The sequence below is a fragment of the Aotus nancymaae genome, unplaced genomic scaffold (assembly GCF_030222135.1).
Source record: "Aotus nancymaae isolate 86718 unplaced genomic scaffold, 86718_ANA_hifiasm-v0.15.2.pri h1tg000025l, whole genome shotgun sequence".
NCBI lineage: Eukaryota > Metazoa > Chordata > Mammalia > Primates > Aotidae > Aotus > Aotus nancymaae.
The window spans coordinates 17,314,975-17,331,246 of NW_026988438.1; the positions used below are offsets into that span (position 1 = coordinate 17,314,975).

At 36.5% G+C, this 16,272-nt stretch overlaps 1 protein-coding gene across 5 annotated transcripts in view; it reads left to right on the forward strand.

Annotated features, from left to right (window-relative positions):
- CDK6 (cyclin dependent kinase 6) overlaps nucleotides 1-16,272 on the forward strand; it is a 239,880-nt gene that overhangs the window by 2,838 nt on the left and 220,770 nt on the right. For 3 of the 5 annotated variants that reach the window (XM_012450814.2, XM_012450815.3, XM_012450816.2), the window contains exon 2: nucleotides 45-650. In XM_012450814.2, the coding sequence (XP_012306237.1) occupies nucleotides 418-650 (233 nt within the window). In that variant the 5' untranslated portion in view covers nucleotides 45-417. Of the gene's footprint in view, nucleotides 1-44; nucleotides 651-16,272 lie in introns of those variants that run through there. The other 2 variants (XR_010344042.1, XR_010344043.1) reach the window with 1 other exon arrangement.

The following is a 16,272-nucleotide window of genomic DNA, read 5'->3' on the forward strand; positions in this document are numbered from 1 at the left end:
TGTCTGATTGCACTTTCTTCTTATCCTCCCGTCTCCTCCTTTAGGTGCAATGATTCTGGACTGAGACGCGCTTGGACAGATGCTATGTAATCGTCTCTGTCTGTGCTGAGGACTTCGCTTCAGAAAGGAAAGAGGAGGGATCGGCTCGCTTCGGCGGCGGCGGCGGCGGCGGCGGCGACTCTGCAGGCGGAGTTTCGCGGCGGCGGCTCCAGGGTTGCGCCAGCCTCGCGGGGAGGTCGCTCCATCCAGCCTCCGCAGCCTCGAGAGCCCCAGAGCCCAAGCGCCTGAGCCGGCAGGGGGCAAAGAAAGCGAGACCGAGCTCCGGGGAGCCCCGGAGGAGACGAGCGGCAGCCGCCAGCTAGTTGAGCGCACCCCCACCCGTCCCAGCGGCGCCGCGCCAGGCGGCGTCCAGGCGGCATGGAGAAGGACGGCCTGAGCCGCGCGGACCAGCAGTACGAATGCGTGGCGGAGATCGGGGAGGGCGCCTATGGGAAGGTGTTCAAGGCCCGAGACTTGAAGAACGGAGGCCGTTTCGTGGCGTTGAAGCGCGTGCGGGTGCAGACCGGCGAGGAGGGCATGCCGCTCTCCACCATCCGCGAGGTGGCGGTGCTGAGGCACCTGGAGACCTTCGAGCACCCCAACGTGGTCAGGTGAGCCAGGGAGCTGCGCCCTAGCCGCGGGCGGGGAGGGCCGAGCCGGGAATCCTCAGGCCCAGAAAGGTTTGGGGCAGAGGGCGACTGGGGAGGTCCGGCGTAACCCATTGATCTTGCAGCGTGAGAGTTAAGTTTTGTCGATAGAGCCGCGAGCCAGAGCCGGCGACCTTGCCAGACGGCGAGCAGAAAGACGAGTCAGAAAACATGACGTGCACAGGCTTCCCCGCAGCTGTACAACTTAGAAGTGTTTTTTCCCAGCCCACCCTGAAGGAGGGTCCGGGGGAGGTGGGTGCGTTTTAGGGACAGAATAAGCCAACCTGAGACATGCCCCGCTATCCCCCGCATATTTTTCCTGGCCATGCAGTTGGGGAATTTTTGAAAGAGTGAGTGAGACTGGAGAATGAGGATGCGGTGTGATAATCAGAATTTTGTGGGTGGAGCCTAGTGTCAATCACTTTAAGAAGATGCAAAAACATCAGAATATTTTTGCCAATTATACTCGCAGTTTCTCTTTGTTAAAGTTTTGTAACAAGAATGACTCCTGGTGGTCTAAGGAGTTTGAATGCTGATGCCCAAATTCAAACAGCGTCGTAAAAATTTCTTCCAAAACAGTTATCCCTGTATCTCTGGGCGGACTACTCTTTAGACTAATTCTCCAAAGGGTTAAATGTGAGTCCAAGATGTGATACGGTTAGATCATAAATGTTCTGCCCATGCTTTTCCCAGATGGGTTGTGCTATTGGGTGGGGAAACAGCAGTTCTTAGTCTCTCCTGTGTGGTAACCAGCATTAAATGAAAATGTGTGACTTAGGATAATGGTGTTTTCTTAGTGATCCTGGAATTTCCCCATTGTGTGGTTGACATTGTTTGGTTGTGTCATCCTTTTCCTTTTTAAACAGAAATGCATTGAAAAGGAATGCCTAGAAACTTCTACAAATTGGATTGTGATTTTACCTTTCTTGACTCGAGATCATGTGTAGCAAAAGATCTTTTTTCTCATCCATCTAGGGCTTCTGTTCAACAAATACATGCCTACTGTGTGCACTGAGGATGAAATTATGTAAATAAGCACAGCTAAATATTTTTGTAAAAAGTCAAACAGTTTAACATTAGTCATCAAAGTGGAGAGACCCAAGACTGACCTTTGAGATACCAAACTCTCTACAGACTCAGAGGGACCAAGTGTCTACAGAACCTGGGAGGTTTTTACTTGTCTCCTCTCATCCCAGGCTGGTGATTTGTGTGGTGCTTTGTTCCCAATGCAGTTAGACTCAAGCTAGAAGGCATCAAAGAATCATAAATACATAAAGAAGGTAGTAAATGGTTATAAAGATAGGACCACATTATACCTCTGCTTAAGCTAGAAAGGAAAAGAGGGACAAAAGATACTGGGACTGCTAGAATGAGGGTTTTGGAAGATGATATTATATATAAAAGCTATAGATGACTTCTTTAGTGTGTATTTTCTTTGTTAAAAACAACAAAATACCTTTTGGAGGCTCTTTGTGATATTGGAGGGAAAAGGGGAGGGTACATTTAGCCCCCTGTAACTCAGTTGTCTTCCCAGAGAAATCACCTAAGTGCATCCCAAAAGATGAATTCCACCGCAACAATTTTAAGACAAAAGTTCTTGTTTTATTTTGTCTGTTACCTGTGAGTGTCCAATTAAGAGTGGTTATCATGTATATGAATAAATAATGTCCTTCCGACATAGTGGTACTAGAGGCACCCCTGTTATAACACTATTGTTTACGAAGCTCACGCCATTCTTATAACAGAGGAACACTTTTTGCCATTGTGCTGATAGATTTTGTCTGATCCATCTTTTTCTCGTGATTTATCCTCCTGAGATTGATGTGTTTCTAGATGTTTCTAACTGACCCATGATTTGGATTCTGTACTGTGAATTTCAGGAGGATATACTTAATGAACTGAAGACCAAGGCATTGTTTTCTAAAATTATTTTTACATGTTAAGTGGTGATGATGGCACCTCCCTCTTAAAATCATGAGAATAAATTGAGATGGTGTATGTGAAAGCACTTTGTAAATTTAAAAGCACTTCAGATATCTAAGGATTGTTTGTATTTCAGCAGATTCGTGGGTCTCTTGCCATAGAGCAACTTCGCAGGAAGGGATTCATTCACCCGACCTTTTTTGTAGAACAAATCATATTCAAACTGAGACATTACAGGCTCTGGAACCAAGAGGGTACTTGAGGATAATTAGCCTGTAGGATGTCAGAAAACACTATCAATCAGGAGCCATGAAATTCAGTGACACTTAAGGAAATTATTGATGATGTCACCCTCACGAGCTACAGATCTTCATTCCCTTTTTGTTTCCTTCCTGTTTCTTCTCTTCTGTCTCTGCGTTGGAACAACGATTGGTCCCCATGACTTGCTTGGCCAGACTAAGAATTCTGGATTTTGGAGGTTGCTAGTATTTGCTTAGACAAGGTCAGGAATTAAGGACAGGTAACAGCAATTCTTTTCTTTCCAAGGGAGCGTTGTCAAAGTTGGGTCCCCAAACCTGTGATTTATTATTGCCCCTAGGATTAGTTTTACAGTCTTAAGCCTGGTTCTTTAATGGTTACTTAAAAGGGCAGATAGTTTTATAAGTGCCTTCAAGTCATAAGTAATTGATCATAATTATAGGCCCTCCCCACAGATAGTTAAGCCTCTAAGCCAACAGGAGCATAATAAACATACTAGTTTTTTCAAAAGTTTAAGATTTAATTTTGATGGATTTGCCAGAAAAGCTGACTTGTTATTGCTGGCACTGGTGATAACTGCCTGCATGCACGGATATAATACTTGAAATTCTTCCTTACCTGCACTTGATGTATCCCAGGCCCTCGCTTGATCAGCCAGTCAGTGTCTGGGAAGTAAATTTACTCTATTTCTTTATATTTGGTAATCCCAATCCTGGAAACTTTGCCAGAATAAGACTTCACTGTGAACCTGTATTAGAGTTTCTGCACTGCACAGATGGATCCCGTTTTAACAGCCTGAACTAAAAACAATAGAGATAAAATAATAACATGCTTTTTCAGCAGTCTGTTCATTCATGAAATATTTACTGTTACAGACTCTTCTAGAAGTTGAGGATATAGCAATGAACAAGTCTAGAAAAGTCTCTACACTTGTAGAACTTGCCTTGTAATGAGATGAGCAGTTCTTTCTTCTCTTTAAAAATTTACTCATCTTTATTTTAATTGCCTTGTTTTGTTATACTTAACCTAACCAGTTTTATAAAACAACTGATATTTCTGATAATTCGGTTACCAGGAATTTCCCGATTGAATAGGCAACATAGCCAAAAGGCTAATCAGAATCAAGTGCTTTTTGAAGATTAAATTTCACCTTAGGGTCATATGTATTGATCTATATGAGATACTGACAAATAGCTAATGTAGGTGAACATTTGAGCTCCATTTATTCAAAAAGGATTTAGGAAGGCCATGTGCTTTAAAAACTGTGGGGCTGGGTACTGGGAGAGATACCTGAGTAAATCACACCTGGCTACTCTCCTGAAGCAGTTCTCCCCATGTTTGAAGGAATAAGATGATCACTGTAACCCTGATACATGATAAGATCACGTGCTGCATGTACCCCAGAACCTAAAGCACAGTAAAATATATATATGTAAAGATCATGTGCTCTAAGAAAGATACAAGCAAGTGCTACCTATATTGTCTCCAGAGATTAAATTGATTAGTGTAACAGTAAAAGCAATTCAAATTCAAGTATTGGTTCTGGAAACTAAACGTCATTACGAATCAGTGAATAAACTTGTGATGTTTAAATATCATTATTAGAATATTTAGTCACTGCTTTAAAAACAAAACAAAAAACCCAAAGAAGAGGCTGTAAAGCTTAATGATTATTCAAGGAGAGTTTTCTAATTTTTTCTCTTTTTTAAAGATCTCAGTAATATATAGCATAAAAGGTGAGTAAAAATACAATTTTTTTCTGGAAAACCTAATTGTTAACAGAGTAAAAGAAATATGACATATTTGACTCTCTAAAGCCAGGTCTTCAAGTGGATTAGTTCATGGGAATCCTGAATAAAATTGCTATTTGCGTAGTTGAATAATAATCTACTAGGGCTTCTTTTCAATAAAAGCAGGAAAAGCAGGAGTTTAATTCTCCTTTTAAATTTTAGTATGTTAAAAGTATGTTGGTTCTTTCTGTCTCTAAGCGTTCCTTGAAAAGTTTCTAATTTATCAAGGTTGTTTAGTAAATATACATTTTCTCAATGGTGTTCTGCTCATTTTTTGTTCCTACAGAACTTGATAATGCTAAAATTTTGACATTGCAGTTATATCTCTTTTATACAACTATTATCAACATGGAATTATTAGAATTTCTCTGTGAAATCAAGGAAAAAATGGTCTGTAAGAGGAAAACTTGCATAAACTTAAATATCTTTGGGGATAATTTCCTATGTTCAAGACATGGGTAAATGAATATCTATGCAAATAGGTTCCTATTAAAAATAAATTATTTCTTATTTAAAAAAACAAATGCCTCACTACTAATGATTTCTTAGGAAAGTTATTTAAGAAGGAAACACCCCATACATACAGCCTATCATTGTAAAACCATGGATATTAGGGTTGGAAGCCACTCTGTAGGTTGAGCAACTTGTCTGTCATGCTATTTTAAACTTATTGACTTGTTCTTAAAACTAGCAATTTTTATTTGTTTGATGAAAGCAGTTAAATCAGGTGAGTACATTTCTAGTTTGGAAAAAATGAACTATATGTAGACAAAACTGAGTTCGCCAGGAATAAATGATATAACAATAAATGAATAACAAGTCATAAAATTCCTGAATTCTGCAGTATGCCATAATGAAGAATATCTATACAAAAGTATTATTCCAACAAATTCTTCTTTTAAGGAATTTGGGCTATAATTATGATAATTTAATTTAATTATAATAATTTAAAATAGCTATAGTTAAATCATAATACAGGTAAATAATATAAGGTAATTCGTTAATACTACTGAGTTCCTTTTAGACAAAGAAGAATAGGAAAAATTTAAATGCTTAGTATTTGTCTGATGGATAAAATATTACATAATGTGCCTCTGGCACATTATGTAACATTCTGGTTAATGAAATAAACATCACAATATTTAAAAATTAGATGGCATAACAACCATCGGACACATAAGCACATATGTGTTTTTCATGCCTCCTAGGGAACTAATCACACTATTACTATTTCTCATGAGGTTCAGGTGAGTTGCTCTGTCTTCATAGGAAGTAAATTAATTGTGAGCTTCTTGATGTAACAGAACACAGCAGAGATGATATCTGGGTGTCAGTGAATTGCTAAGAGGAGAAGGCAGTGTGTATGAAGTTGAGCTTTGTTCAGGGTCCAGGAGGCATCACTGAAAATGGGTACCAGTGGTTGATAACAAGAGCTCACCATTTGAGTGATGATCCATAGATGCTAGTTTTGGTGGAGCAGGGAGGCCAGCAGTCAGAGAGATTTTTCCAAGAACTGCTAGGTAATTGTCTTGAATATCACCAGTTTGCTGCCATACGTGATTTTCATTTTACCAGCTGCACGTGTAGCTGCTCTTGCCTGAGAGGTGAACTGGAGGGACTGTAAGGCACGTGGCAGGCATCTATCCAAGTGTACATTTGTAGTATGGAAGTCCATTTGAGTCAGGATTATTATGAAGCATTTTCGACCATCTCCTTTGCCTGTAGTACTTTGCTGAAATTTGGACACCTACTGGCTTTGTAATTTAAGTAGCCATTTAAATTATTCCTATTCTCTGGCCTACCTAAAGGATTCAGTTGAGTAGAATTAGAATCACAGCATGAGGGTTTTTTAATTGGAAGAAATCTTAGATTTAACCTAGTCCAACCCCCTTTAGTCTGTTTTATAATCATAAAATTTGAGTTGTTTTATGAATGCAAAAAAATTATCTCATTGTTAGTTAACAATTTTATTTTGTGATTATATGCATTGTAGGTACAAACTGATTGAGGATGGCTGAGATTCAGAGGTTTATATTAAACATTAGCAGGACAGGATGACTAATGGTCATTGCGTACCAGAAAAAAGTCCCTTGAGATATAAAAGTATTTTCGATTTAATGACTTTATGTTTGCTGACTTGAAGATCCAAATTGTGTATTTTATATCCATAAATAACATGGTGTCCATAACCATTGGTTAACCAGTATATGTTTCCTGATTGAATTAATTAAGTAGAATAAATTACATTTTAAACCCCTCAGAGGAGCACTTTTTATCCTTTTAGGGTTGTGTATCGCATTAGCAAGTATCTTGAACTAACGTTGACATTGGCAAATCTGTGGGTATTAACTGTTAGGTATACACACATGAAGTCTATTTAGTAAAAGTCTTCAAATACTTATTCATATTTAAACTTTTCCTGACTATCCGTTTTTTATCTTCAATGTTGTACTAGGTTTGGCTTTGACAGAATTTTCTCATGTTCTTCTGTATTTGTTAACATGTATCCTACAGAAAAATGAACTACTCCATTTCCCCTCATGGATTTCTTGCCATCCACCTCTGTAGCTTTAATTTGGACAGATCTCTGAATGTGTACTTGGTGCCTCTCCTGCACCACTTTTTCTACCTGTTGAAATTCTGCTTATTCTTCAGGGCCAACCTCTAATGTCACTTTTTTTGTTGTGTATTCCTTAATACCTCGATTTGGATAACATCTCTACTTCTTTTGAGCCCTGATAACTTTGGACCTCCTCTATGGCACTTAACGCATATCTGCCCCCTTATATTATTTCTGTTACGTACGACGGAATATTAACTCCCATGACCACCCTCTTCTGACCGTCTACTCTTTCTTACCCCGTTTATAAGCTCTTTAAGGCAGAGAGTGTCTTGTTAGCATGTCCATTTACACCTTATATCCAGTGAAAATAAGGTGAATACTTAACAAATGAGTGAAATCATTGAAAAGGGGTCCAGTTATAAAGGAGGACACTGTATGAATTATTTCTATCATGTGAAATAATGCTAATACTAAGGAGTGTCAAGAGGGAGAATGGATCTGTATATTGGATTATACTTACTGGGTTTCCTGGGAAATAATTTAAGAAATACTGAAAAAAGGAAGTTTCATTTTTGTTTTACTCCAATCTACATAGTTTATATTAAAGCGAGTTTAAAAATTGAAATAATTTAAATAATTCATTCTAATAGTTAACTGTGAAACCTTGGACTTAATTTATATACTACAAAGAAGACGTTAACATTAGGAAATGAGCATACTTTCAGCAAAAGCTGAAAATGATTTGAACATTTTAAATGTAAGAAAATAAGTTATTGTAAATACATTTTGATCAATTGTTTGAATTCTTTTATTTTTTTTCATTAATTTTAATTTCTTTGGCTTTCATAGTGGAAAATCCGTTAGAGCAGAATTAGGTAAAACCTTGCTAACAATTTCTAAAAGATGATGATTCTGAACGTCATTCAAGCTTTGTCTTCTACTCCTTCATAATCTGTGTATAGAAAATTTGGAGTCCATCTTGACAAACTGGTAGGTTTAGTTAAGAAGAATTCTTCCAGTTTGAACTCATTCCAGTTCCTTGAGACACATGGTTGGGGTGTGTGTGTGTGTTTGTGTGTGTGTGTGTATGCAGAACAGTGGAGTACAAGATTCTTGAAAGAAGGGACTGTTGTCTTGTTCCTTGCAGTATCCCAAACATTTAGCATGATATCTGGCGTCTTGTAACCCTGAATAAATATTTGTGAATGACAGAATATGTGTCATTTAGAAATTCAGAATTTAATTTTTTTTGGTTAGAAATGGGTAATCATGTCTGAAAATACAGGTGAGGTCTCTGGAATTCAGCAAATATTTATGAGTATCTGCTATATTCAATTTTTTGTTGAATGGGATAAGGCAGCAGTCACAAAAAGTGCATATTAAAGTGTTTACCCAAAAAATGGCATGAGGTCTGGAATTTGTTTCAAAATGGGGTAGAGACGCAGTAAGACTGGACTATGAGTTGATCACTATTGAAACTGGAGTTTTATTGTACTAGTCTCTCCACATTTATATATGTTTGAAATTTTCCATAATAATAAGCTTTTAAAATGTTCCTGCTTGTGGACTTGGAGTCAGAAGACTGATTCTTATCCTGATTCCTCTCATTACTATTTAATGGTTGAGTGACCTAGGGTAAATTCCTCATGTCTCTTGGCTGCCATATCCCCATGATAAAATAGGAATTACTACTGCTCTTTAGACCTTAGTGGTTTACTCTGATCAAATGAAATCAAGATCCAATATTAAACAAATATAAGGTATTATTAACAAAATGAATTCCTACTCCCAAGTAGTTTATCATTTCCTGGAAGAAACTGACATGTACACAGATATCTGTATTACTGATTGGTAGCACTTTCATTCCACCTCACATTGTGAAAGTATGAATGGAGCTAGGTATTTCTGAAAAGATGTGTATTGAGTTTATAATAATTAAGGTAAAACATAATCTTTCATTTGGGTATTAGAAATTGGTGTCAGGTTTACCCAATGCTCTATTCTGCTTATTAATGGATTTACTGTGGGAGGGTCTGTGGACCAAATGTTTCTGAGAACACGTTGTCAAAACTGATAGGAGCTTGATGATTTCTTTTGTATTTACTATTCAAATTAACCCAAAGAGGAGTTGGATTCTTTGCTTGTTTTTTCTCTTTCTTTTTTCTAAATTTCAAAATCTGAAACAGAATTATTCATTTTTATGTCACAAATTGGAATTTCTGCTTGTTTATTTTCTGAGGCATGACTGTCCTATGACATTTAAAATTTTGTTCTCTGTCTTCTATGTTTAAATCATTAAGAGTTCTATTCACAGCAACGAAGCAGTTCTCTTTTAGGAGCACTAATCTTTAGTGAATTTTCTTTTTTTTTTTTTTCCTTTGCTTCTTTTTATTGCAAAGTAATCTCATAATTTCTGTGGTAGGTATTCCTAATGATTAGAACAAACATTTATTTTTTTAAAAATACTTTTATTTTTAGAAGGTACAAACTATAAAGTTAGGAACATTAACACTCATACCTTTCCAGCAGCAGAACTAGAAAAACAAAAGAAGGCCAGGCACAGTGGCTCATGCCTGTAATCCTAGCACTTTGGGAGGCTGGGGCGGGAAGATCGCTTGAGCCTAGAAGTTAGAGACCGGCCTGGGCAACACAGGGAGACCCTGTCTCTACAAAGAATAAATACTTTTTTCTGAAAAAAGATATCTTTGCATTTCAAGGGTAGACCTTTAAACTTCAGTTTAAAAGTTTAGTTTACTCTGACCAGTACATTTTAAAACTTTTTAGAAGAACCCAAGAGACTGTCCAAGTGGTTTGAAGTTGGGAGTTTTAAAAGATATAGTATACATTTCACCCATGTAAAATCACTTAAAGAAGTTATTAAATAACCTTGGGTAAAAATGGGATATTTTCTTGTGAACTGTGAGAAATCAAGAGACAGATTTGGAAATTGAGCTAGAAGGAACTCCCAGTGCTCATCAGAATGAGATCACATTTACATTATGTTAAGTTCCCTGGAACTGGGAGAACATAGCTTCTTTTAAATAACACATTTTTTTTTTTTTACATATTAAGAAACAAAAGAAGATTTCTGCTAATTCTTACAAATTATCTTAAGCCCATGGAACTTAGTAAGTGGCTATTTAACTTCTAACTAATTAGACTAGAAGTGATGCCACTTGGGTTCTCAGCTAAAGTTTTGTGAAGGGAAGAAGTCTATTTCACAGACGTTACTCCTCAAGTGTTGATTGACTCAAAGTGATGGAACTGATTTCAAGAAGAACTGTATGAATGTGACTGATCGGGTGGTACCAGTCCAATCCTAGAGAACCTGGACTTTTGAGATGAGTCAAGAGAAGCATCTTTGTTTAGGAAAGATGATATAGGTTTTTTTCACTTTAGTTGATAAAATTAAGAGGTAAATCTATCATTAGCAACTAGAAAATGGTCTAGAGATGTATTTAAGTATCTGAAAGGGCAACATGCTCATTTAAAGAAGGGAAGATGATGGCAGAAGATGAGCTAAGTTGAGGTAGCAGTAAGAGAGAAAACAGAAAAGACCGGGAGAGAACTTGGGATAGCAAGTAGATCTGAAGTTTGTTGATAAACTGCAAAATCTGAAACCTGGTGATCTGAAAATAGATGAATATTCTGGCATATTTAGAAAACCCTCAAACCAGTGCTTATGGAATGAGTAAACTCAGAATATCATTCTTACAATTCCACAAAAATGGCATCACTGTCTGCTTTTTCTTGGGCACCTTATTTTAACCATTTTTGCATTGCCCAGTGTGCCTAGCACTCAAGTATCTGTTGAATATTTGTATGAATTAATATTGAATGCTAGCTTCCCATTAGAATATTAGCTCCCTGAGGGCAAGAATTTTTGTTTTGCTCACTGCATTATCCCCAGCATCCAGAATAGTGCCGGGTAAATATCAATTGAGTAAATGACTGAGTGAATAAATAGCTAAGCCATGACTAAAGATTACTCTTTTCACAGTAACTTTATTGACAGTAAAATGTAAATTAACACTATAATTTATTAGATATTTTATTTTTCTATTCACTCAGTATTGCATTTAAAACTCTTCAGAATTATACAGTCTCTAATAATTATGGTAGTAAATTGCATCCTGACTTAAGAATTAGGAGTTATTTAATCATGTAATGATTAGCAAGTAGATTGGACATTGAGATAGATCCCTTCTAAGCTAATCCTTCCACTACTGTTTTTATTAAATTATGAACATAATTTTAAGCCAATAATATTAAGTGATATTTTAATGATACTTTAAATCATCATATCAGTTTTTGCAAATTCAATTTAGATGTTTTGATGGAAATTTGTGAACATGGTTTAAGATTCTCTGGGATGTGATTGTTCATTTTCGTATTACTCCAAAATGAGTCTAAAGAGCCTTGTATAAATGGCTATAGCCGTCCTTATAAGTACGGATGCCCAGGTAATAAGTATGTCATATTAAAATATTGGCATACATTCCCCTAAAGAGCCTTGTATAAATGGCTATAGAGCCTTTACAAGCAGTGGGGCCCAAGTGGCCAGTCCCATGATGAACCTTGTCCCATTATTCCTGTTTGGGGCTACCGTTCCAAGCACCTTCCTCCTCTGCTTAGAATAGTTGATTGTGATCACCTAATGGTTTGTGACATCACTGATAATACTAATATATTACATAGCAATAAACTAATTATATATAAAAAACAATTTACATATTATATATAGTAATAAAAGAATTAGGAAAAGAAAGAGAAGGAAGGAAGAGAGGGAGGGAGTAATAGACTAGAAAAGAAAAAAAATTTGTGATGTTCCCAGTCAATTGTCAGATATGTTGCAAGGAAGTTGTTAATAGAGTACCAAAATCTGCAGGGAAGGAGAGTTAATTGCAGTTTTTGTTTAAAGTAATTACATTTTTCCATTAAAGCAATTTTTCTGGTTAATAATGCTATGTAGTAAATTACTCCCACATGTAGGGCCCTAAAACAACCATTATCTTACGTTCATGGATTTAGTGGATGGGGAATTTAGACAGAGCACAGTGAGAATGGCATATCTCTGTTCCAAGATGTCTGGGACATCAGCTGGAAATTACTCAACAGCTGGGAGTTTGATTAATCTAGTTGTCTTCACTTTCAAGTCTGGTGGTTCATGCAAGTTGGTTGGCATAGGCTGGGATCTGAGCTCGGGTTTTTGAGCAGAGCACCTACACTGACCTACGCCATGTGGCCTGGGCTTCCTTTAAGCATCAAAGCTTCAGAATAGTTGAACTTACTCTAAAAGTTGGTGTTCCTGAAAACCAGCAGTGTTAATCATGCTACATTTTGTTGGTGCTTCTGTTTATGGTCTCCATAAATGCAGATAATATGCTATTGCTCTAGTTCTTGATACTTAAACTTCAGATAGTATCTGTTGACTTTCTACTCTGAAAAATGAGGATTTAGCTTGTTAATACTACTGTGTATTTTCTTCACTTTCTGTGAGATAGGGATATTTTTATTTCATATAATAATTTTAAATAATATCCCTAAACTTCAATTTTTTTTGTTCTTTCACTTTGGGCAGTATCTCTTGATTCTCCATTTAGTAAGAAGAGAATATTTTATCCCCCCAACCTTTCTTTCACATATGTTCTCCCTTTAACATCACAATTTCTGTCAGCTACTTTGCTAAAATTGTTTATTTGCATTCTGTTCTGCACTGCAATAGAGGCTTCCTTGCTTTTTCTAAAGGTTGACCCCTACACCTTGAACATTGGTAAACAGTGCTTATATTCTTCTAACTATATAGAGAGAGTTCAGTGCTAGGCCAAATGCTCAGCCTTTATGTTTTCTTCTCTCCAGGTTCAACATTATAACCCTATGAAGATGATGGAGTCCTTCTTTCTTAAAAACAGACATCTGGATTCTCTTTTCTTACTCTGCATCACTTGTTTAAAATATGCCCTATTTTAGTGTACTTATTCAGGCCATGACTTTCTTGTATCATTTTGTTTTTCCTGGAGTTTCTAATTGCCTTTTTATTTTTTCTTGCCATGTTTGCCTTTATCACAAACGGTATTCTCCAGAAACAGTATATGTCTATATTTGATGGATTTTCCCCTCTGCCATTTAATTTGCTGGGCATTCTGTGGAATCTAAGTGCAGATTTGCTTCGTTTTATTTTTTTTAAATAGCTTTTTCCTCATCATTTGTTCTATCCTCTTTCTGAGGTTCTTCTGTTAGTCAGATATTTGATCTTGCAGTTGGGATTTCTGTGTATCTTCTTTTAATCTGTTTTCTAATGAATCTCTTTTCTCTGGTTTTTGCTTTGTGTTCTAAAGAAACTTCTATATTATTTTCCAAATGTCTACTGAATTTACTCTTGGCAATTAATATTTTTAACCTCAAAACATCATTTTTTGTTCTCTGCTTGTTGTTGCTTTTTAAAACATCCTCCTCCGGTTTTCTGTACTATTTGTTTGAATTGCTGTGAATTTTTTTAAAGTCCTCCACATTATCTCTGTTCTGTCAATGTTTAGTTTTTTTTGGTTATTTTTTTTTTGTTTTTCCTGCTGCTGGGTTTTTTAAATGACTGGTGATCTTTGAATATCCTTTGGCTTTTTTAAAATCCAGAAAGCTAAAGGTATAATTTTTATACAGTAAAATACACCCATTTTAAGTGTGTGCCTTATGAGTTTTGACAAATTTATTCACCTACTCACCACCATCACAATCAATATCTAAAATACTCCATTATCCCATAGGGCCCTTTGCAGTCAATCCCCTTCCTCTGCCAGGACCCCTGGGAACCTAATCTTCTTTCTGTCATTATAGATTATATTTTTCCTTTCTAGAGTTTCATATACACAGTATCAAAGAGTATTATGTTCTGTTATATCTGGCTTTCATGGATAGTGTTTTTGAGATTCATTTAGATATTGCTGACTGTTTGAGTAGTTACATTTCCATCATAGGGATTTACCACAATTTGTTTATTCATTTACCTGCGATGATCATTTATGTTGTCTCCAGTTTGGGGCTGTTATGAATAATGCTGTTGTGAATATTTGTGTACAGGTCTTTGTATTGATACGGCATATGCTTCATTTGTATGGTAAATACCTATAGGTAGATTGCTGACCGGTATGGCAATTGTGTATTTAATTTTTAAAAATTGTCAAACTTCTCCAAACTGGTTGTTCTATTTCCAGTGCCAGTGTATGAAGGTTTCATTTGATTTGCATCCTCCTGACCACCTGATATTGTCAATCTTTTTAATTTTAGTCATTCTATAGTGGGTGTGAACTAATAACACATTGTGGTTTTAATTTGCATTTATTTGATGACTAATGTTGTTGGATATCTTTTCATTTGGTTATTGACCATTCTGATACCTTCTGTTGGGAAATTTCTATTCAAATTGATCATTTTAAAAAACTCAATTATCTTATTGTATTGTGAGAGTTCTTTATATATTCTGGAGTAGTCTTTTGTCAGCTACATGTATTGCAAATATTTTCTTCAGGTCTGTGGCTTGCCTTTTCATTTTCTTTTTTTTTTTTTTTTTTTTTTTTTTTTTTTTTTTTTTTTTTAGAGGAAGAGAGAAAGAGAATAGGAAGGAGAAAAAAGGAAGAGAAAGAGAGAGAGAGAATGGGGAGGAGGGAGAAGGAAAAGAAAGAGGGAGAGAGAATGGGAGTATTGCTTTCTTGCCCAGGCTAGAATGCAATTTAGTAATGGGTATTGAAAACCTCTTTTATACTGATAATTATACTTAATGATGTAATCAGGAAGGAGTAAGGGAAGAAGATAACAAACAAACAGCCAACCAATATTTAATTTAAACCTATGAAATGCTATGCGATTACTGAGGAGTGATTTACTTCCAATTATATAGTCACCTTTGGAATAGGTGTGAGGTGGTAATGTATGTTTTGTGTATTTGAAGTGGAGAGTACTATAAATATTTATTAAGTTTACTTGTTCCGGGTCTGAGTTCAAGTTCTGAATATCCTTGTTAATTTTCTATCTCGTTGATCTATAGAATCGTTAGCTCTTCTTGTTGCATTGATCCTTTTGCCATTATGTAATGTCATTCCTCGCCTCTTTTGATCTTTGTTGCTTTAAAGTCTACTTTATCAGAGGTGAGAATTACATCTGCTGCTTTTTGTTTATTAGTTTATTTTTACTCTCTGTTCAATTGGTAAATCTTCCTCCTTCTCTCTGAGTCTTTGTGTATTGTTTCATGTAAGATGGGCCCGGATGCAGCATACCGATGGGTTTTGGCTTTTTATCCAATTAAAATATATGTAAGTTTAATACCAGCATTTGATGCTAGCTGGCTGTTTTGCCCATTAGTTGATGTGAATTTTTTATTGTGTTAAAGTTCTTTGCTTTTTGATATATTTTTGGAAAGGCTGATATTGGTTGTTCCTTTATATGTATAGTGCTTCTTTCAGAAGCTCTTGTAAAGCAGGCCTGGTGGTGGTGAACTCTCTAAGTACTTGTTTGTTCGCAAAAGATTTAATTTTTCCTTCGCACATAAAGCTTAGTTTGGCTGGATAGGAAATTCTGGGTTGAAAGTTCTTTTCTTTAAGGATGTTAAATATTGGTCCCCACTCTTTTCTGGCTTGTAGGGTTTCTGCTGAGAGATCTGCTGTAAGTCTGATAGGTTTCCCTTTATGGGTAACCTGAACTTTCTCTCTAGCTGCCCTTAGTATTTTCTCCTTCATTTCAACCCTAATAAATCTGGCAATTATGTGCCTTGGGGTTGGTCTTCTTGAAGAATATCTTTGTGGTGTTCTCTGTATTACCTGGAGTTGAATATTACCCTGCCTTGCCAGGTTGGGAAAATTTTCCTGAATGATATCCTGAAGAGTATTTTCCAACTTGGATTCATTCTCTTCATCACATTCAGGTACACCTATCAAACGTAAATTAGGTCTTTTCACATAGTCCCATATTTCCTGGAGACTTTGCTCATTCCTTTTCATCCTTTTTTCTGCATTCTTGTCTTCTCGTTTCATTTCACTGAGCTGGTCCTCGACTTCTGATATCC